Source organism: Olea europaea, chromosome 15 (assembly GCF_002742605.1).
Source record: "Olea europaea var. sylvestris chromosome 15, O_europaea_v1, whole genome shotgun sequence".
NCBI classification, from domain to species: Eukaryota; Viridiplantae; Streptophyta; class Magnoliopsida; order Lamiales; family Oleaceae; genus Olea; species Olea europaea.
In genome coordinates this window covers 20403999-20426950 of record NC_036251.1, presented here as the reverse complement: position 1 = coordinate 20426950, position 22952 = coordinate 20403999, and the positions used below count along the sequence as shown (strand labels likewise).

Here is a 22952-nt window from a genome sequence, read left to right as displayed (position 1 = left end):
ATGTTGCACGTATTAAATTCACATATATTACATTGGAGATATTTATATTCACAATTTATTTCTATCTATTTATAATTTAAATTATTTATGAACACCTATCAAACACGTTTTGATACAAAAACATTCAAACACATTAAAAACAAGTGTGTAAATAAAATTTTGAAAATTTAAAATTCTAACAAATAAAATTTAAAAATTTTAAAAAATAAAATTCTAGAAAAATAAATTAAAAAAATAAAAAATAAAAAGTTTGAAAAAATAAATTATAAAGTATAAATTAATTTTTTAAAATTAAATGATAAAGCTAAAAAATATATTCTTGGAAAAATAAAATTATGAAATTAAAAAATAAAAATAGTTCAAACTCCTAATGATTATTTCCATATATTTTTAAAAAAAATAAGTTTAAATATAGATGAAAATATTCTTAATCCACATTATTAATTTTTAATTTTATTTCACATATAGCCCCAGTTTGGCCCTCATTCTATCCAAATTTTAATTGTTGGAATAGTGTTCTTTCTGAAAAATGTGTGGTTGAAAAAAATGAAAATTTTTTAGATTCGCATGTAATATTATTTTATGAAAAATTGTGTGATTGAAAATAAGAACGAGAAAAAGAACGAGAATGAGAATGGGTGCCAAACAGGGCATATTTGAATTCAAATTATTATTTATTTTATTTTTCTTTTGTAGGGAAAAAATATTATAAGATTCATCTACTTTAAAGTGTACATTTTAATTGATATTATATTAGCATAAAAATATTTTATCTAAACTAAATGATCAAATATCATGGAATAAAATGTCATTAACACAATTTTTCAAAATTTTAAAACAAACGTGTGTTTCTAATTTTTCTTGTTGGGATATAATTTTTCACAATGACATCAAACACGTTTTTAACAATTTTAAGACAAATCCTTAAAACAAAAATTAAAAATGAACTCAAAGCTAAAAACAGAAACACATATTAAACGGACCTTTTATGTTATGCAAACTAAACATTAGCTTTACTTTTTTTAAATTAAACCCATGTTGGGTTCTGATTAAATAGATTTTAATCTAAATCAAAGTCAAGAATTAATATTAACCACAATTTTTATGGGTCCCACAATTTTTCAACCACACATTTTAAAAATTTCTAATACAATCTACTAAAAAATCTAATTTTAATCTCCATCAAACATCTTGTAAATACTCCAATTAAAACCTTGTGAATTAAACATGAAAACCTTCATCAAATCATTTCATTTTTTGAATATATATTTCAATCAAAATCAATTTGAATTTCTAAAATAAAATAAAAATGAAAAGATGATGTACTTCGAAAAATTTCATATTAAATTACAAATTGCATATTTACTTTTTTGAGCACTGTCTTAAAAAATTTATATTTAATTGTAAATCATTTTTTTTCTTCTTTCAGCTAGACATATTAGTAAATATTGTTAGGTGAGAATTAAATTTTAGATTTTAATCCAAGTTAAAAACAATAATTAATTTTATATGGGATTTACAATTTTAACAATATATTTTATCAAATTTTATTAAAATTTGATGTCAATGGGAAAAGAATGAAATAAATGCCTCTCCTAAAGTTACGTGTCGTGGACGTATAAATAATTGCCGCTCCTTTAAAGATGAGACTTAATGTGAATAAAATTACTAATTTAACCCTGTTATTGTTTTTTCTTCTTCACAATACTTCTTTATATATAGTATTAAGCCCATGTTTGTCTACCATTATTTCAAAACTTATTTTTCTCCTTTTTCAAAAATTACTATTTTTTTAATCAATTTAATTTCCTGTACACATATTTCAAATAAAATAATTATGCACATGAACCTATAATCTTTACTTAACTTATTTTTTAACCATATATTTTCAAAAAATAACTCTTCACAAAATTACTTCTTAAAAGCAAAATCAAACAAGGTTAAAATTTGGCATATCTCTTCTTTCGCCTGCAAAATCTAACTTGGAAGTTATTGTTTATTGTTGGTTTGAAATTGTTTTTAATTACTTAAAAGTTATGAATCTAACGAAATATTTGGATAATAACTTGATAGAAAATTGTAGATATTATGAAATACATGACTTTTTTTTTTATTTAACTCCTATTTGATGGAGATTAAATCAAAATTTTAGTAGATTTTGATAAAAATTAAATAAATGTGTGATTGAAAAGTTATGAGTCATATAAAATGTGTGGTGAAAAGTAATTGCTGACTTTGACTTAAATTAAAATATGAATTTTAGTTCTTGTTTGAGCCACATTATTTTAATAAAATAAATACATTTTTCAATAGTGTATTAATGAAAAGTGTGTGATTAAAAAAAAAAAAGAAAAAATTTAGATTTACCTGTAATATTATTTTATTAAAAATATATGTGGTTGAAATGATGTCAAATCTCTATAAAAATTGTATATATTTTTAAAAATATTGTTCAAATGTGGCTTTTATTTTTTAGTTAAAACCATTAAGGTTTGTGAGAGAAATTTAACGAATATGATTTTTGAAATTTAATGAATATGATTTTTCCACAACCCCTCTTGGACAATTATTCTATCAATTTTTTTTTCAAATTCATTTTTAACCACATATTATTATAATAAAATATTCTTTTTGTAATTTTATTTTTACTTTTTAATTATACATTCTCCAAAATTTATTATTCAATGACTCCTTTTAAATGTATAGTCGGTTTGTTTCCCATTTTTATAGTAATGATGCATTTTGAAATAGCAGATTAATGAAAAATGTGTAATTAAAAAATAAGAAATTTTTTTGAATTTATGTTTAATATTATTTCATTGAAAAATATGTGATTAAAAAGAAGAGAGAAAAATATATTTTGAGAGGAACGAGTATCAAACAAGGGAATAGTTGTCAAATGGGTGCTTCATTGCAACCTATGGTGTTTTGTGTAATTTAAGGCAGTACTATAATCGAATCCCTTAATACTAATATATTATCATTTTCTTCTACCCGCAGTTGCTTTCCTTTTGTCGTTTCAGTTTGGTGGCCCTGTCTAAATAATATACTTTAGTTTCTCTTTCGGGATTCTTCGTCCTCCTCCACTTACATACTTTCTTTTGGTCCATGCTTGCTTAGAAAAAGGTAATTCTTTTCCTATAAGTTTCACTGTTTTATGTTAATACAACGTTATCAGCAACCCCTCTCAAGCTAGAAGACTGTTTTCTGGGTATCATGAAAAGTCGCTCTGTTTTCGTGTTGCCATGAGAAATGAGGAATTGCTTGCTTCTGTTTGATTTTCTTTTTTCACAGAGAGGTAAAGAAAGTTTTAAAAGGTAACGATCTGTTTTCTGATTTTGCTTTATATTTTTTCTTGAGTTATAATTATCTGTTTTTATATATTGCTACTCGTTTTATAAAGTGAAAGTGAGCTGAAGAGGTGAAATGATATGGCTTCTAGGATTAGAGACGATGAAAAGTGGTACACCATGTTTCTTTTTTGCTTAACACGGAGGGTTTGATTTTTATTTTGATTTCTAATAAAAATATGATGGAAGTAATTTGGAAAATTCCAATTTTGAATTTTACAATCTTCATGTAATTTCCCTTTTTCATTTTTTTTTCTCTCTAAACGAAACGAAGTAAGGGTTTTTGGGTTATAAAAAATGAGGTTATAAAGGATGATTTTGGGTTTCTGCTTCTCGGAGAAGAAAAAGGTTTAGCTGAAAATCTCTTGATTTTCATTTAACCGAACAGAGGTTACTTGACATTAAAGGGTATGGAGGTGTATATGTTTTAGGCTTTTGAAGAAAATGATTGCGGTTATCAAATCACCAAGACTGAAGAAGGATGTGTTATACACCCTCTATTTTATTTTATTTTATTTTATTTATTTATTTTTTAAATCTAGAAACAAAGTGGTTTCATTCATTTAGTTTCAGTTCTTGATTTGAGGATCCATAGTAAGCTTATTATTTGGAGGTCAGGCCCGACTTTGTTCTAACTCATACTTTTTTTTATTAATAAAAACTCTCTCCAAGAGTGGGTTTAAATAAAAAAGGAACAGGGTTTCATTTAAATGGAATTTAAGTGTTTTAAGTTGTATAATGTTTTGTGAAGTACATGATTTTTTTCTATTGGGTTTTGACAGTTAAATTGGAGGAAGTTTCAGTTCTGTTTTGAAGATATTAAAGTTAAAATGGCATATCAAAGAAGGGGATCTGATGCTCAGCCTCAAAGGCGAATCTTGCGGACTCAGACCGTTGGTAATTTGGGGGAGTCGATGATGGACAGTGAGGTGGTCCCTTCGTCTCTCGTCGAGATTGCACCAATTCTCCGTGTCGCCAATGAAGTTGAGCCCATTAATCCCAGAGTTGCTTACCTTTGTAAGTTCCATCTTCATTTATTCATCTTTGGGGAGTGACATAATTGGTATTATTAGTTATGCTTCTGCATGTTTTAGCTTTTTCAGGGACCATTTTACTGGTTTTCTGAACTAATTCCTTGTTTTATGCTGTAACGAGGTTTAAATTTTCTGACTCGATGTAGAAATATATATGTCTTATTCTGCTAAATTTTCTAATAAAAAGTAACAGTACTAGTACTTTTCAGTGTTTTAATGCATAATTGCTATAAGGTTTACGTTGACATGTAGGTATTTGAGCTCTTAATATGCGGCGTACGCCCAAGTATTTGCCATTTGTAAACTTTCAACGTGTCCAAGGTGTTCCATCTGACCGTAGATGTTTCTTTGTACTCCAAATATATTGATGCTTGTGTTGTTGCCAGGTCGGTTCTATGCTTTCGAGAAAGCTCACCGTCTAGATCCAACATCTAGTGGACGTGGAGTCCGTCAATTCAAAACTGCACTGCTTCAACGCCTTGAAAAGGTACATCAATTTAGTATGCTGCAGTTGATGTTGTTATCACTTTAATTTCTTCTGTTTTCATTGGTACTTTAAACTAGAAAGAGAATGAGATCAACAAAACTCAGATATCACATTTCTTTAATTTCTAGACTCATTTAGTTTATTGAATGTGATTGGTATTTGCTGTTGGTGTCTGCATAGCGCATTGTACTTTTCATTGTTAGGCGAGGATAGCATAGCTAATGTGCAGTTTTTCTCGTTATAATTAATATTTGTTGTGGATTACATTCCTTTCTGATGGGTTGCACCCCTTTTATTGTCATGCTATTGTTTCTCAGAGTTTATTATCCATTATGATTGGTAGAATTTGGTAACTGATGGGGCAGCTTGAGGTTATTTCCATTGATCTGCTAATCTGTTTGTTTACCCTGAACAACTGCTTTCTATAAGAAGACCTTCAAGTAGATGGCTGATTCATATTTTTGACGATATTCTCTGAAAGGGTAACTTAGCCCCAGTTTGGCCTCTATTAATTTTGATTATAATGGGGGGAATAGTATTTTTTATTTTATTTTGGGGGTGTTTGAGCCACATTATTTTTGTAATAATGTATTTTTGAATAGTGTATTGATGAAAAATGTATGGTTAAAAAATAAAGAAAAGTTTTTGATCTGCGTGTAATATTATTTTATTGAAAAATGTGTGGTTGAAATGATGTCAAATCACTGTTTAAGAATATAATTTTTTGGAATAATGTGGCTTAAACAGGCCTTTTATTTTTATTTATTTTAAACGGTTGGTTGTAAAAGAATGAAAAGTTTCCAATTTACGTGTAATATTATTAAATTGAAGATTGTGTGGTTGAAAATATGTGAAAGAAAAATTTAATTTAATTTGATGAGATTTAATGGGGGCCAAACGGGGGCTTAATTGTCACAAGCTAATGCTTGAAAAGGTTTCATTTTCATTTTGATCTTTGTTTGTTTCTTCTCTAATTAACAGTTAACAGGGACTTATTATGAAGGCAATTAACTCTTTATTTCACTCATATTTGAGTTTCATAACGGTTTTATGAAACATATGGGCTTCAAATCTGCTTGCAAAGCCCTAATTGGAGGATCTATAGTTGGCAGAGGCTTGGGGGGAGGGGGTGAGATCTTGTTGTGTTTCTTGTAGCCGTGTTATACTCTTTCGGCAACCATTCAACAGAAGCTATAAAAACTACTATCACAGAAACTGTATAATAGCGTTGATTCTGCATGACAGGATAGCCAGATTGGCATTCCAGGTGTAGGCAAAGTACCCAAGTTCAAAAAAATGTTGGGTTTCATTAGGAGTATGATATGATCCCTCGTGCAATAGAGATAGTGTAAATTATTCAATTTGTTTGGTGGGTCATGCCATATTGTTGTATGGATTGCTCATCAAGGGTCTAGTAGAGGTACATTACTTAAAGAGTGAGAATAACCAGTTCATTATGATGTCATAAATACTCTTGGGGCTGATGGAACTTTGTGGAGAGGGAACTGGCATATATATGGTAAATACACCACTAAAGGTGAATTTCAGCTGAAGTGGGAAGAGGTAACAAGCAGGCAAGTATTTAATTGTGGGTTTCCTAAAATCTGTGTTCAATGATGAGTATGGGTTTTTAAGGTCCAATATGCTGCAAGTCCGGATTAACTTTTCCCCTTTGGACTCCTCCTCTCATATTGGGAAGAGTGGCTTTCGAGCTAGTGTTTCATCTTTTATTTGGTTTGATTTGTTCCACATTCTCGGATCTCCGGTTTGAATAAATCCTAGTTCGTATTCGTTGAGCATAAATGTTGATGGCAATTAACTGGCTGGGAGTTAAGATACTATATTGTGTACCGAATTGGAATATTGTTTAATTCCCTAAGCATGTGACTAAGCCCTGGTTTGGGCTCCATTAAAATAAAATTTTGGGAAAAATGTATTTTGGAATATTGATTTTTGGAAGTGTGTGTGGTTAAAAAAGAAGAAAAAGTTTTGGATTTACTGAAATATTATTTTATTGGAAAATGTGTGGTTGAAAAAAAAGAGAGAAAAATGCATTTTGAATAAAATGGAGGCCCGAACAGGAACTAGAAGTATGCAGAATGAGCATAAATGTCTCCTTATCAAATTGGACTGATGTTTCATCCCTTAGAATGTGATATGATTTTGATAATACTGTTATATAATAGCTGAAAATATGCATTTGTCCATGAAGACCTGAGCAAACCTTTTAGTTGCTTGAGATTGTATTTGGTTATGCATGTCGTATATTCTGTTACATTAGTGATTTTTGTGCTTTTTATCATTTAAGCCTCCGTTTGGATACAAATGTATAGATGGTTTATAAATTCAGCCAACGTCAAAGTCAAAGTTAATTTTAACCATACATTCGTAACTACCACTCATTATTATCCATACATATAACTTCTATTGATCTTACGATTCCTCTTTATAAATTTGTCAAAATGGAGGCTATGATGTAGTGTTATTCTCAAGAAAATATTGTTAGATACGAAAGTGGATTTAAATGTTTCAATAATCACCCAGATTATATCATGGTCACAACTTACTAAACTTCAACATTCAAACCTTTCCCCAGGATGATAGATGGAGCGATTCAGGTGAGATCCAAATTAGATCCAACTTGCTTTTTAGACTTTGTCCGCTTGCACTCCATCCATCACCCATTAAAATCTGTTTTCCTCATTGCGATGTGTCAAACGAAAATTTTATGCGGCAAGTTACGACAGTTGAAAAATTATAACTCAGTCAAACCATCTAAGCAAAATATTTCATTACTCAACTTATATTATGGTTATGGTTTACTTATCAAATTTCAAAATGCTTCCCAATGGTAATTTATCTTTGAAAGTTGTACTCCATCCACCATTCATCAGATTCGGTTCTCTTCATTGCTTACACGTCGCATAAAATTCTCATGTCGTAAGTTTCGATCGATAAAATAATACAAATTAGTTAAACCATTGAACACTCCAAAGTCACTATATGTGAAACATGGTCACTTAAACTTCTGTAAATTGTGTAATTGGACATGTCCGATAATTGAGAAAAATGTGAGAAGCTACTACTTATAAAGCATTATTCCTCAATTGTACCATATGTGGGACGTCTAATCTCAGTCTTCCATTTTACAAGCGTGTGTTCAACCATTTGAAGAAGGAAATGTCATTGAACTTTGGCCAAATTGAGGAATGAAGAACAACAAACACGATACAAACTAGAAGATATCGAGTCGTACACTAGTTGTACCTTAGACATCGAAGTTTGGTGACATTTCCTTTCTTAAATGGTCGGATACAAGCCTATAAAAATGGAAGATTAGGATTATAGAGATATCGGACAGATGGTACAGTTAGGGATAGTACTTTATTAGTAGCTTCTCAGGTGTTTCTTAACAATTGGAGTATATATTTTATGTGTGTGGGTAATATGAGTGAATTGGGGGCTGAAATTGAGGACAAACAATTCAGCTTACAGAAGCTTATGGGGTCACGGAAATCGCGTTTCACATATGATTTGAAGAGAGAGATGGTTTGATTGAGTTGTAATTTTGTTTTTAATTGTATTTACCACATTAAATTTTTGTGTGATACGTCAGCAATAAAGGGAACGAAATCTAGCAATGATGAAGGGAGTGCAACTCTAAAAAAATGAATGGCTGTTGTGAAGCATTTTGTGGTTTGATGAGTAAACTGAGATCATATTATAAATTGGGTGAGTAATGAAATATTTTATTTGGATGATTTGACCTAGCTGTAATTTTTTAACGATCATAAGTTGTCACATGGGATTTCCATTTAGCACATCAGAAATGAGGGGAATAAAATCTGGCAAATGATGGTTGGAGTGCAAACGGACAAATTCTAGTGAGCATTGTGATGTGTTTTGAAGTTTAGGTGACCAATGTATGAGTTGGGTGATTACTAAAACATTTAACTCTAGGAAAGTGATATGTATTATACTTAAAAGGAGTTTTCGATGGTTGGATATCATTTTTAGTTGCTTGAGACTGATATATATTTGATTATGCGTCATATATTCTGTTACCTTAGTGTTTTTTGTGGGTTCTTTATTATTTAAGATGATGTATTACTATGATGAAACATCATTATTTAAGAAAGTGACGTATTGTTTTCAAGTAATTCTAATGATATTCTTGTAGTACACTTTTCTTCTCAGCATATTCTTGGGATATTTTGGCAGTAATAAAATTTGGTGACCCCTTTTTTTGAAGGAAAACGTGACAACTTTGAACGCAAGAAAAGGGAGTGATGCTCGTGAAATGAAGAATTTTTATCAGCATTATTACAAGAAGTATATTGAGGCTTTGCAGTATGCTGCTGATAAAGCGGATCGGTAAGAAACCCTCAAACATTACTATTGTATTGTTTCGTAAAGAACTTATTTATTTATTTATTTACTGCATATTTATATTTACACAACTTTATTTTTAATATAGTGCCCGACTGACGAAAGCATATCAAACAGCTGCTGTGCTATTTGAGGTCTTAAAGGCTGTTAATTTGACGGAATCGATTGAAGTGGATGATGAGGTAATTTTGATAACTTTAAATATGTGACTTGAACGGTGTCATATCTTTTAAGTTATGAGTAAATTACCGAAACCTCCCTAGAGGTTATTAACTATTGCAAAGACATCCCTTGCCCTTTTAAAAATCAAAGAGACCTCCTCCTATAGACAAAAAAATAAAATGTTCATGTCCAAAATACCCTAACCATAACTTTTAGTTTATAAAATTTATTTATTTATTCTTTTTTGCACAAAATGATTTCATCTGAATTATATTTTATGCAAAAGTTATTTTTTTTTTTATATCATATCACAGGAAGAAAAAATTTGACCAAAATTTCAAATAGAAAAAGGAATTCAAAAAATTCTAAACTTTGAACCTAATTCAGTGTTGACTTCATTACTTTTTTTGTATTATGATAATAGCATTTAATTTTTTAAACTTAACATCATAAAAATATTAGGGGGGAGAAAAAAGCTTAAACCTAAGCTAAATACGTAGAACAACATTAAACATTTTGGAGCTCAAAAAGGAAAATGATAAAAAATATTTGCAACAATTTTTTTCTGGCTCCAAAGAAAACTGGACCATGCTCCCAATTCATTGTAAACAATTAAATGATAATCAACTATATTTGTGAAATTACACGAAAACGTAAATTTTTATGTGAACATTATTAAAAATTTTTTGAAGACTTTATTTATTTATTTATTTAAAATAGAAGCAATACTCTCGTTTAAATAAAAACAGGAAAAACAATTTAAGGGATAAAAAATGGAAAGGAGAAAAGTATAAAATGGGAAATACATATTTATTTATTTTTCGTGTTACTGGAAATCTGATGGGGAAAATAAATGTTGGGGAAGTTTCTGCAATTTCTTTAAAGCCAGGTTATCTTGTAAAAGTCTGTGATCTAAAGGAGGTTTAAGAAATTTGCCCTAAAACTTTGAACTATAGGTTTCTCTATTGTAATGGTATCCTTTTCCATCGAAGGCTTTTCTTCTGTTGTGATTGTGTTGTGATATAGAAGGCTTTTCTTTTGTTATGATTGTGTTGTGATATAGATTTTGGGAGACCCATACCTCAAAAGCTAGTTACTCAAGTTGGAAAGCTCAAATTTATATAAACTACACATCAAAAATTCATACGTTCGATGTAGGATTCAATCTCCACACCTTCAATCCACCATGCTCCGCGATCCCTATGCCTACGTTGGGATAGCTTTGCACTAGCCTATGACTAGTCCCTAATGAACATTGTTATGCCAGCGTCACTATTCGCACTGCTTGATTGTAACTGGGAGACATGGTTTCTGCTTTGATACCATCGATATAGATCTTGGGTGAGCCATACCTCAAAAGCTAGCTATTGAAGTTGGCCCAAGTCTATATAAACAACACATCGAAAGCCCATAATTTCGATGTGAGATTTTAAATCCCATACCTTGCAATGGGAACTATGACAGGTTGTCTTGTAGATCATGTTGTATGTTCATGGTTGATCCTTATAATAGATAAACCAATTCATTCACAAGCTCAAGTTGTTAAACCAGGGAGGATGTTTATTCATGGTTATTATTCAAATGACCTGCATGTACTAGCCCGATTTATGTTTTGTTCAAAGGCTAGACTTCTGGAAATTTCATAAATGGGTGACGGAAAACTTGAATTTAGGAGCTCTGATCCTCCAATACCAAGTTAAACTATTTCATTTCAAAGCTTAAACTTTTACCGAGTGGAAGGACTTATTTCATTTGTTTTTATATTGTAAATAATGATATATTTACTTTAACCCTTGAACATGTCTGCATCTAGATCTTGGAGAAACACACTAAGGTTGAGGAAAAGGCTAAGATATTAGTCCCGTATAATATACTTCCATTAGACCCAGAAAGTTCACATCAAGCAATCATGAGATATCCCGAGGTGATTTTCCTGTTTACTCTCTTGATAGCTTTTAATTCTAATCTGATTTTGTCACATCCACTCAGTATCTTTCTTGTTGACAGATTCGAGCTTCTGTTGCTGCCCTTCGGAATACAAGAGGTCTTCCATGGCCAAAGGGACATACTAAAAAAGTAGATGAAGATATTTTAGACTGGCTCCAGGCTATGTTTGGTTTTCAGGTGTGAATGTGTGCCAGATTCTGCTAATATTGGCATGGGTTTATAAAATAAATTTGGAATTTATGAATTTTCAGCTATTTGTTTTTACGAGTTTGTTACTAATATGCAGAAGGATAATGTGGCAAATCAACGGGAGCACTTAATTCTATTGCTAGCAAATGTGCACGTTCGACAATTTTTTCCTAGACCTGATCAACAGCCCAAGGTAATAGAGTTGACCTAGCAATCTGTTACCAGGTAGATGTCCTATTTCTAAAAATTTACCCAGTGATGCTGTTGTTTAGTTGGAAGATCGGGCACTTACAGAAGTCATGAAGAAACTTTTCAAGAACTATAAAAAATGGTGCAAGTATCTTGGTCGTAAGAGTAGCCTTTGGTGAGTGAATTTTGTTTCTCCGAATTGTTTGGTTTTTAAGTATATTCCATTTAGCATCGGTGGCTAGCCATGTTCTGCTATTTATAATCCATATCCAATTTCTGGGCTATGTCCAGACTTTTAAGTTATTGTAATATTTCTCTCCTACGTGTATTTTCTTTCTAAGTTTTCATATTGATAGGTGGTGGTTGTTGAATTTCTCTCTGACTTCATCTCGATTCCTATTTGTTCTTTCCAATAGGATGCCAACCATCCAACAGGAAATGCAGCAACGGAAATTGTTATACATGGGTCTATATCTTCTTATCTGGGGGGAAGCTGCAAACTTAAGATTTATGCCAGAATGCCTCTGTTATATTTATCATCATGTATGCTTTGCCTTTTTATTTTGACATTTTGATCATATGGTTATCTTGTCTTACTTTAACCTTTTATTTTCAGCACTAGTTTCTATACAAGTCTCTGTTACTCTAGAAGCTCTGTCAGGGGAGATGATTGTTTTATATTTATTGATTTAGAATGTAGATAACAAATTAGTGTTAACATACAATTTATGGGATGAAAGAGTGTTCTATCTTAATATTAAATTTTTCTGTCAGATATTGTTCTCTAGAACACAAATGATATATCTTTTGCCTTATGAAAAAATTAAACCAGCAAAATAAATACCTTTAGCGGTGATAAACTTGAATCTAGATAGATAGTGAAGGGTAAATTAGCAAAATCTGGGAAAGGAGACAAGGATTTTTTGTTGTTGGATCAGTTAGATGGTTTATCATATCAAAGATATAATCCATAAAATAGGAGTTGGTAATTAAGTGATGTGGACGTTTCTCACGAGGGCTTTTCATAATCTTTATTTTAATCTTTTAATTTTCCTTTTCCTTTTCCTTTATCTTAATGTTTTTAATGGAAATAATGTCTATCATACAAGAACTTGGATAGAATATAATCATTTTCTTGTGTAGCTCTCAACTTGAGTTTATATCATGATTATCTCTAACAAAAATTCAACTAGTTGTTATATATACACTAATAAACTCGTCTTGATACTTTTCTTATCTCATTTGGTCTTTTCATTTATTTGAATTCTGTAAAACATTGCAGATGGCATTTGAACTTTACGGTATGCTGGCTGGAAGTGTGAGCCCCATGACTGGTGAGCATATCAAGCCTGCCTATGGTGGTGAAAATGAGGCTTTCTTGAGGAAAGTTGTGACTCCAATCTATGACACTGTAGCTAAGGTTCTACTCCCAGTCTCTAGATTCTTGAGGTTTCGAAGGTTTCCTTATTACACCTTGGTTCTTTCTGTAAATATATGATGTTCCATTGTTGCGTCTCAGGAAGCTAGAAGGATCAAAGAGAAATCCAAACATTCTCAGTGGAGAAACTATGATGATCTAAATGAATACTTCTGGTAACATTCTTTTCTTCGTTTTTATTATTTTTTCTTATATTATGTTAACTTATGCTTTTATGCTAAATTGTAGGTCAGTTAATTGCTTCAAACTAGGTTGGCCAATGCGTGCTGATGCTGATTTCTTCCGTCTTCCTATCGGACAGCTCCGGGCAGAAAAAAGTGAGGTAAAAAAAATTCTATGTTCTTGCAAATAATACATGCCGGTATGCACCTTTCAGCTTTCTTATTTCCTTTTTTTGCCTCGACAAATATTTGTTCTATCTGGGCCTGCTCTGTCACATTCCAGTTTGGTTAATGCGATCGAGCATTGAGCTGTAATTGGTTTGGAAGTCTTCATGATTGTTAAGGAAATAAATAAATTAGAATAATGTAAATCATGCAAGAGTGCAATTGGGTTTATTGTGTTTCCATATTTGTACTTTCTGTACGCGTATTCTTGATTTTCTCTATTTAATGAAAGTAAAGGAGAGGAAGACTATTATCTTCTTCTCTAAAAGTTTATACCAAATCTGTTTCTCAACATTGTAACAGAGACAATTCCTAGGGTTTGGTAGTCTCCGCTTACTTTTCTCCCTCATCACAAGTCTCCCCTTTACTTTTTTTCCTTCCCCTCTTTCTTCTTCTCTATTCTTTTTCTTCAACTGTAAGGAGTATGGGTGCTTTCACTGTTTTCGATCGGGGTTGAGTTTGCATGTGATTGTGCATGTCGCCTGCGTTGATGTTTGGCAATTGTTCGTGTATGTTGGATAGTTTGGTAGTTGGCTTCTGGGATTTTGGAGTTCTTTGGCCGTGTCTATTTTGCACCTGTGTCTATGTCATCGTGTGTTAGTTGTTGAGGCTACGAAGATCTCTCTTTTTGCTGACTATCTATGTGGACTATTTGTCAATTGCATTGCATCGTGAAGCCAACGACGAGCTTAATGAGATAATTTTTAGTAATTGGGTGGGGAGAGTTTATGTTGTGGGCTGAGGTTAGTTAGGCTCCTTTTTATTTATTTCAGCCACTGTTGGGCCTGTTTTGTTGTGGGTCTAATCTGTTAGTTTGTAAGTTAATTATTTGGGTTGGTTACTTGGTGGAACACCCAATTTTTCATAAATCCTGGAGTGTTACCAAAAATACTCAATTTTCTTTACATTAAATGCAGAACGATGGAATAAATTATTTATTAAAAAATATTTGGAATATTCATAAATTTAAATTAAAACATGGAAATTGTATCTTTAAAAAAAAACTTAATCACCTAACTAATTAAATAACATGCCTTTGAACAAACAAAACTAATAAGTTGAAGAATAGAGAACTTAATGTTTATTTTTCTTCAATCCATTGGCAGCCTGCATTTCCATTCCGTTACAAATCCAATCGACCTGAATCAACCTGCAGAATTATTGAAAAAGTGAATATTTAAAATACCAGTAAGCTACGTGCAGTTTTCACATATAATTATAAAACAATAAAGTAGACCTTTCATATCACACTTTGTGTGGAGTATATTGATGATTAAGCGAGACATCCATCAGTAGTAATTTGAATTCTTGAAGGATTTCACATTTTGTTATAATGAACCCAGTAGAGTTCACATTTCGTTAAGTCGAAATCGAAGATCCACTAACAATTTATGCATAAATTACTAAATATGAAATTATGCGAAAACAAGCCATTTGCATAAAAGTATCTTACCTTGATTTGATGAAAAGAATTTTGAAAGATAAAATTCAAAATAACGTTCCAAATCTTTACTTTTCTCATTTGCTTCAAAATATTAAAACTGCGAATTTTGCTTTTAGCTTTGAAAAGTATTTCTCTCTCTGTTGTATGAGCATTTATTATCTCTAAAAAATTTATCTGACTTTTGCTGAGTTTAAATAGGGAAGGCTTCCTATTGAAAGTGGGATGTGTTATTTTAATTCAATTACAAATCTACTAGTTGGTATTTAGTCCGAACTAGTCTTGTCTTCGTCCACCGCCCCAGGGTCGTCCACTTCTCATAAGGAATCATCTCCTTCTTTACAAGTTTATTTCGGATGATCTAGGCCACCAACGTTTGTGCCCTCCCTCAATAGTATAAACAATGATTATGGACGGATTATATTAACATAGTTATGGATTGTATTTACCAAATTTATAGTTTCCATAGATAGGTTAACATCCAAGCCCTAGCTATATGTAACTTTTTCTATATAATGAAAGGGGGGACTCCAAATGGGAAGACAATTCAGTCAATTTTTATACTGGTATCAGAGCCATACCTTGTTATAATGAATCATTGGTATTGATATAAATCCGCTTCTCAAGGCATGGACTTGCTCGTGGTGGTCGAATCCTCAGCCTCGTGCTTTTGCAATTCACTGTGGTGCTGTTGCTTCTTGGACCGCTCTGGTGGGTGACAACGCCAGAGGGTAACTGGTGAGGTTTGATATCTGCGTGACCGTCTGTGATTGTGTGGTGGTTGTCTGCGTGTGAGTTTTTGGTGTCGATCTCGGGTCGAAGCCTTCCAATTTGGGCAACACTCTACTCATTAGGAGTACTGTCAAATTAGTGCTTGGTGTTTGTGCATCATCAACGAGATTGGAGTACGAGTAGTGTTTGCGAATTGTTTGTAGTGAAGATGACTTGATTTTTTTGGTGTCTTGGGTCTCTGGTAGTGATCAAATTGTTTGGGTTGTGATTGATTTGGGTTGGGTCATTGGTGGTGATAATAAATTACTTTAGGCCTCGGTGACTTGAGCTTATTTTTTCTTCTTTTCTTCGGTAGTGAGAGTTTATTGGGTTGGGCTGCGTTTACCTTTGGCTTCATTTTATTTGTGTGGTTTATTTTGTGGATTGTGCTATTGTGTGGTGATTTATTTAGCGTCATGTCGATTGAGGCCTTTTGTGTTAAATTCATTGGCAAGAATTATTCCATATGAGAATATTTAAGATGTTCTTAAAGGGGAAGAAGCTTTGGGGTTAAGTTGATGGATCCTTAAAAGTGCCTGAATATGCTAAGGATTTGAATGCAGGGGAAACAAAGGACGCGCGTATTATTTCTTGGATTTTAGGGTCTATGGAGGCGCACATTGTAAATAATCTACTCTCCTTTACTACTGTTAAAGAGATGTGAGAGTACTTAATGCACATTTATTATCAAGATAATACTGCAAGGAGATTTCAGTTGGAGTTAGATATTGCCAATTATACTCAAGATGATCTTACCATTGAGCAATATTATTCTGGTTTTTTGAACTTGTGGGGCGAGCATTTCGGGATCTTTAATGCTAAGGTCTCTGCGGTGGTCTTGTCAACACTGCGAGAGGTTCAAGAGATTAGTAAACATGATCAATTTTTTATGAAATTATGACCTGAATTTGAAGTAGTTCGAGTGAGCTTGTTGAATCGTGATCCGTTTCTTTCATTGGATGTGTGTGGCTGAACTTTTGCGCGAAGAGCAACGAGCGGCTACTCAAGCTACTATGGGAGCTGATTTATCCTTATTTGATGTGGCACCCGTTGCATATGCTGCCCAAGGGCGAGGAAAGGGTAAACTTCAATGTTTCTACTGTAAAGGATACGGCCACATTGCTCGTGCTTGCCTGAGAAAAGTATGCAATCACCACAATCAAGGTATTTCATCAAGGAGTGTCCTACACGACCTCCGAACTGGAAAGCTCGGCCTTTCATACGGATGTTGAGGGTCCTCCTCCCATACTTCCTCAAGCTGGTGCCAGTCAACCGGCTCTTACTCCAAAAAGGTTAAAACAAATGATTGTTTCAGCCTTCTTTGCTTTAAGCCTACAAGGTAAAGGTCAAGTTCTATCCTCTCCTTGGTTTGTTGTTTCAGGGGTGTCAAATCATATGACCAGTGATTTTGCTTCCTCGTGCAACATTCGACTCTATTCTAGCACACATCATATTCAGATTGCTAATGCTAGTATCCTTTCAATTACTGCTGTTGGTGATATTGGGCCTTTGATAATGTTTTTATATCTTTGGGCATATCACTAACTTGATTTCAGTTGGTGAAGTGGTTGATAATAACCATAATATGTGTTTTTCTCGTGCTGGTTATCTTGTGCAAGATCATGTCATCCTATTATAGTTTACAATTCCTAAAGTTTTGTCTTTGGCTTGTATTAATGTTGGACTTCGACATGAAATTTGGTATAACGGATTAGGTCATCCTAATGTTTTAATTTTGTCTCATTTGTCAAAATCTGGTCTCTTGGTAATAAAGATTAGTTTCAGCTTTCGAATTTAACTCTTGATTGTGATGCTTGTAAGCATGGGAAAAGTAAGATACTTCCATTTCTAGATTATGGCAATCGGGCCGATAAATGTTTTGAGATTATTCATAGTGATGTTTGGGGTGTGGTACCTATCACTTCACATGCTCATTATAAATATTTTGTAGCATTCATCGATGATTTAAGTCGTTAGACTTGGATATATTTTCTTAGGTCTAAAAGTGAAGTCTGTACTGCTCTTAAGACCTTTGTAGCTTACGTTGAGGCGCAGTTCTCTTCCCGTATTCAAATTTTGAGGACCGACAACAGCGGGGAATGTCTCATGATTTTCAGTCTTTCTTGCAACTACTAGGGATTCTCTTTCAACGCTGTTGTCCATATGCTCTTTAGCAGAACGGGGTAGTCGAAAGAAAGAACTGACACTTGTTAGATGTTCGAGTTTTGCTCTTGGAATCCTTGGTTCTGTCTAGATTTTAGGTTAAGGCCCTCTCCGCAGTGTACATCTGATTAATAGACTTCCTACTTAGCATTTTAGTTTTTATTCGCCTCATTTTTGCATGTACGGTACACATCCTAACTATGACATGTTGCATACTTTTGGATGTGTTCGCTTCGTTTATTTGCCTCATGAACGTTATAAGCTTGCTGCACAATTCGTACGATGTGCTTTCATGAGTTACAGTACTGCTTATAAGGGTTTTGTTTGTTATGATGGTGTTGCCAATTGTTTTTTGTATCTCTTGCAATGTGGCCTTCTTTGAGAATCAATATTACTTCCAATAGGATGTCATCTTCTGCTCTGGCTCCACTCCTGAGCTTTGAGGATGGCTCTTGCTCCATCGAACGTTTTAAACTATGTTTGGTCTATTAGAGACGATTGCCTCCATCCCAACTGCCCCCTTCTCGACCTTGATCCCTTTTTAGACACCACTACTGTTAGGTGATCTACTCGCATCACTAAAGCGCTCGATCGTTATGGTTTCTAGGCAACCTTATCTCATATTAAAATTACTACTTATTCTCGGGCAGCTACCTAAACTTGTTGGGTGAAAGCAATGCAAGAGGAATTTCAAACTCTCTAGGAGAATCACATATGGGATGTTGTTTCTTGTCCTCCTAGCGTCAAACCTGTTGGGTGTAAGTGGGTCTACTCTGTTAATATGCACTCTGATGGATCGATATAAAGGTCGATTTGTGGCTCTTGGCAATCGTTAAGAATATGACTTAGATTATGATGAGACTTTTGTCCCTGTTGACAAAATGACAATGGTTCGTATGTTCTTGCTATAGCTGCCTCTAAGGGTTGGTCTTTACGACGGATGGATGTTAAGAATCCTTTTTTTCATGGTGAACTTAAGGAAGGGATTTATATGTCACCCTAGCAAGTCTCTTATCCAAACCCTCTTTTGATGTTTGTAAGTTAAAGCGTTCGCTTTATTGGTTGAAATAGGCTCTTCGTACTTGGTTTGACAAAGTTCCGTTCCACTCTCCTTGGGTTCTCATTTACTCAGAGTCAGTATGACTCATTGCTCTTAATCTCTGACAGCGAGGCAGTTATTGTGGTGCTTCTTGTCTATGTGGATGTTATAGTTATTGCAAGGACCGACTCCGGATTGTTTTATCACCTTCAATACTGACTTAAAGGAGTCTTTTCATATGAAGGACTTGGGACCTTTACAGTTTTTCTTAAGCATTGATGTGCTTTCAACTCCAACCGGAACTTATCTACATCAGCATAAGTATACAGCGAAGTTGATGACATTGGTTGGACTTTAGGATGGTCACTCTGTTGATATTCCTTTGGAGGTCAATGTGAAGTTTGATCCCTCTTTGTACGTCAGCTAGTGGGTAGTTTGAATTACCTTACTATTACACGACCGGATATCTCTTTTGCTGTCCATCAAGTCTGCCAATTTATGCATGCTCCACATCTTCACTTGGTTGCAGTTCGTCGTGTTATTAGATATTTAATTGGTACATTTAAAAGGAACCTTTTCTTTCTAGCCAATTCTTCTCCGAGGTTAATAGGTTATAGTGATGCAGATTGGGCTAGATGTGTGGATACCCGTTGCTCAATTACAAGTTGGTGTCTATTCCTTGGGATTGCACTTATTTCATTGAGAAGTAAGAAGTAGGATCATGTCTCTGAATCTTCTACTAAATCTGAGTATCGTGCTATGTTTTTTGCTTGCTTTGAGATTATTTGGCTTCGAGGTCTTTTAGTGGAGCTTGGTTGCCCTCAACTTGAGCCTATTCCACTTCATGTCGACAATACTACTGCCATTCAAATTACTGCTAATCCTGTGTTCCATGAATGAACTAAACACATTGAAGTGGATTGTCATTCTACACGAGAGACTTATGATAGTCAAATTATTGCCCTTTCATATTACGACAAATGTTTAGACTGCTGATGTGTTTATCAAGGCAATGACTCGACGACGACATCAGTTTCTTGTCAGCAAATTGATGCTTTTAGATCGTCTAGCATCAATTTGAGGGTGTCAATAGTATCAACAAAGACTATGGACAGGTTATATTGACATAGATATGCATTGTATTTACCAAATTTATAGTTTCCATAGATTAAAACTAGATCCCTAGCTATATATAACTTTTTTTATATATGAAAGGAAGACTCCAAACAAGACAATTCAGTCAATTTCTGTCACCCCCATTTGTTACCTTACCGTCTACATATCCTGCTTCCATCATTTGTTCTAATATCCACTCATTGCCCATTGCTCTCTGGAAAGGTAAACGTACTTGTGTAACTAAACATCTTATTGCCCATTATGTCACTTTTGATTCGTTGTGGCCTTCATTTTCTTGTTTCACATCCTGGCTTTCTATTGTTTTTTTTTTATCTAAGATTGTGACAGAAGCCTTATCTGGCATTAAGCGGCAAAAGGCTATGGAATTGGAAATGATAGTCTTGCGCGAGAATAAGCTTTGGGACCTTGTTCCTTCACAACTTGGTATACATCTTATTGGTCACAGATGGATCTATGTTCCAAAGTTCAATTTTGATGGGACAGTTGATTGGTTGAAAGCACGACTAGTTGCTAAAGGTTACACACAAACCTATGACATCGATTATGATGAAACGCTATCTCTAGTTGCTAAGATCTCTTCTATTCGCGTTTTGTTTTCTATTGCTGCTAACCGTAATTGGCTATTATTTCAGTTGAATATTAAAAATGCCTTCCTTTATAGTGGCTTACACTAGGAGGTTTATATTGAGCGACCACCTGGGTTATGTTATATAGGAGTACCAGAATGATATTTTTGAGTTGACAAAGGCTTTATATAGATAAAATTAATCATCAGGGGCAAGGTTTGGAAAGTTCTCTGAGGTTCTGAAATTTGGTCTTCAGAGGTGTGGACAGATCATTCGATATTTCATCTACAAATTGGGACAGGTCATGTTGACCTTGTAGTTTGTGTAGAACTATGTTTGTAAGTTGAAAAATGCTTTATATGTGTTAAAGTAATCACCAAGGGTGCAGTTTGGAAAATTTTATGAGGTGGTTCTAAAATTTTGTTTTTAGGGGTATCAGACAGATAATTTGGTATTTCATCTACAAATTGGGACAAAGTTACGTTATCCTTGTAGTTTATGTAGATGATATTATAATCGTTGGTGATGATGATTATGGGATTGTCCGGTTGAAACAATTTCTACAAAAATATTTTTAGATAAAAAATCTAGGCAAGCTACGATATATCTTGTGTATTGAAGTTTCTAGGTCTTCGGCAAGTATTAATTTATTTTAGAGAAAATATATACTCGACCTATTAGATGAGATATTTTTTTTTTGGAACTCGTTCAGTTGATACTTCTATGGATCCTAATGTAAAACTTTTGAAGGATGAAGGAGAACCATTTGGCGAACCAAGAAAATATTTTTCGTTGGTTGGAAAATTAAATTATCTTGCCATCACAGAATCAAATATTTCTTATGTAGTTAGCATCGTTAGTTAGTTTTGGATGTTTAGTTAGTTTTGGATGTTCTTCGAGTTTTTTAGTGGGAAGTTGTGATATATATTATTCGGTATTTGAAAAAGGCTCCCGACTTTGGATTATTTTATAAGCTTAATAGACATATCAGAGTAATAAGGTTTACAGATGCAGATTGGGCAAGATCTTCGTCAGGTAGGTGATCTACTATTGGTTTCTGTATCTTTCTCGGTGGTAATCTCGTCTATTGGAAAAGTAAGAAACAAATTGTTGTAGTAAGGTCAAGTGCAAAAGGGGAATATAGGGTGATGGCTCATATTACTAGTTAGTTGACATGGTTGCAGCACTTTCTACAAGAGATCAATCTCTTGTTCTAATCCTATTTCGATATTATGTGATAATCAGGCTATTCTACATATTGCATCCAATCCATTTTTTTATGAAAGTACAAAGCATATTGAAGTTGACTGTCACTTTGTTCGGGATAAGATAGTAAGTGATAATATATGTACACCATTTGTGAAAATCGTTGACTAATTTGCTAATATGTTTACGAAGCCACTGACTAGTAATGGATTGATATTTCTTTGTTCCAAGCTGAGGTAATATGATATATATCTCCAGTTTGAGGGCGGAATGTAAAGGAAGTTAATCAATTAGGAATAATATATATTACGCAAAAGCATTATTTTGTTTATTTAGTTTCCATACGTGTACATGTTACTTTTCTATATAATGAAAGTAGATGAGAGGAAGAGATTACCTCCTTTCTAGTTCTTATAACAAATTCTTGTTCAAAACAATTTTGATCATCGACTTGAAAATTGTTGTTTCTATTTATCTGACTATATTTTATATGTAGAACCAGGAATCATTAAAAGGAGACCGATGGATAGGCAAAATCAACTTTGTTGAGATACGCTCATTTTGGCACATTTTTAGAAGTTTTGATAGAATGTGGAGTTTTTTTATCTTGTGCTTACAGGTCAGTTTCCCTTTTATGTTTATTTGTCCTGTAATCATCATTAACTTTCCTTCTCTTTTTCTGAAATTAATTCTCTCATCTTATTCAAATTATGAAGGCTATGATTATAATTGCTTGGAATGGATCTGGTGATATAGGCACTGTATTTGCGGGAGATGTGTTCAAGAAAGTCTTGAGCATTTTCATAACAGCTGCAATACTAAAACTTGCTCAAGGTAGTAGAAAAGAAACAATCTCACTCTTTTTAATTAACTTGCAACTTCTAATATGATGATTTCTTTGATTTGTACCATTATTAGTTGTGTGTAAAGCTGGCATTCAGACTAGTCACATTGGAAAGAACCAAATTTGAACTCTCATTCTATGTTCTTATTTGAATTTTTTTCCATTCCCCCCCCCCCCCCCCCCCCCCCCCCCCCCACCCCCCCCCCCCCCCACC

General features: G+C 33.3%; 1 protein-coding gene across 3 annotated transcripts in view; it reads left to right on the top strand.

Moving 5' to 3' along the window:
- The first annotated feature begins 2996 nt into the window (after nucleotides 1-2996).
- LOC111410420 (callose synthase 1-like) overlaps nucleotides 2997-22952 on the top strand; it is a 38911-nt gene continuing 18955 nt past the window's right edge. The window contains exons 1-15 of one of the 3 annotated variants that reach the window (XM_023040736.1): nucleotides 2997-3126; nucleotides 4133-4367; nucleotides 4771-4871; nucleotides 9124-9245; nucleotides 9349-9442; nucleotides 11236-11346; nucleotides 11430-11546; nucleotides 11656-11751; nucleotides 11831-11922; nucleotides 12164-12290; nucleotides 13030-13167; nucleotides 13267-13340; nucleotides 13414-13507; nucleotides 22391-22513; nucleotides 22611-22728. In XM_023040736.1, coding sequence (XP_022896504.1) covers nucleotides 4181-4367; nucleotides 4771-4871; nucleotides 9124-9245; nucleotides 9349-9442; nucleotides 11236-11346; nucleotides 11430-11546; nucleotides 11656-11751; nucleotides 11831-11922; nucleotides 12164-12290; nucleotides 13030-13167; nucleotides 13267-13340; nucleotides 13414-13507; nucleotides 22391-22513; nucleotides 22611-22728 — 1594 coding nt within the window. In that variant the 5' untranslated portion in view covers nucleotides 2997-3126; nucleotides 4133-4180. Of the gene's footprint in view, nucleotides 3318-4132; nucleotides 4368-4770; nucleotides 4872-9123; nucleotides 9246-9348; nucleotides 9443-11235; nucleotides 11347-11429; nucleotides 11547-11655; nucleotides 11752-11830; nucleotides 11923-12163; nucleotides 12291-13029; nucleotides 13168-13266; nucleotides 13341-13413; nucleotides 13508-22390; nucleotides 22514-22610; nucleotides 22729-22952 lie in introns of all 3 variants that reach the window. The other 2 variants (XM_023040735.1, XM_023040734.1) reach the window with 2 other exon arrangements.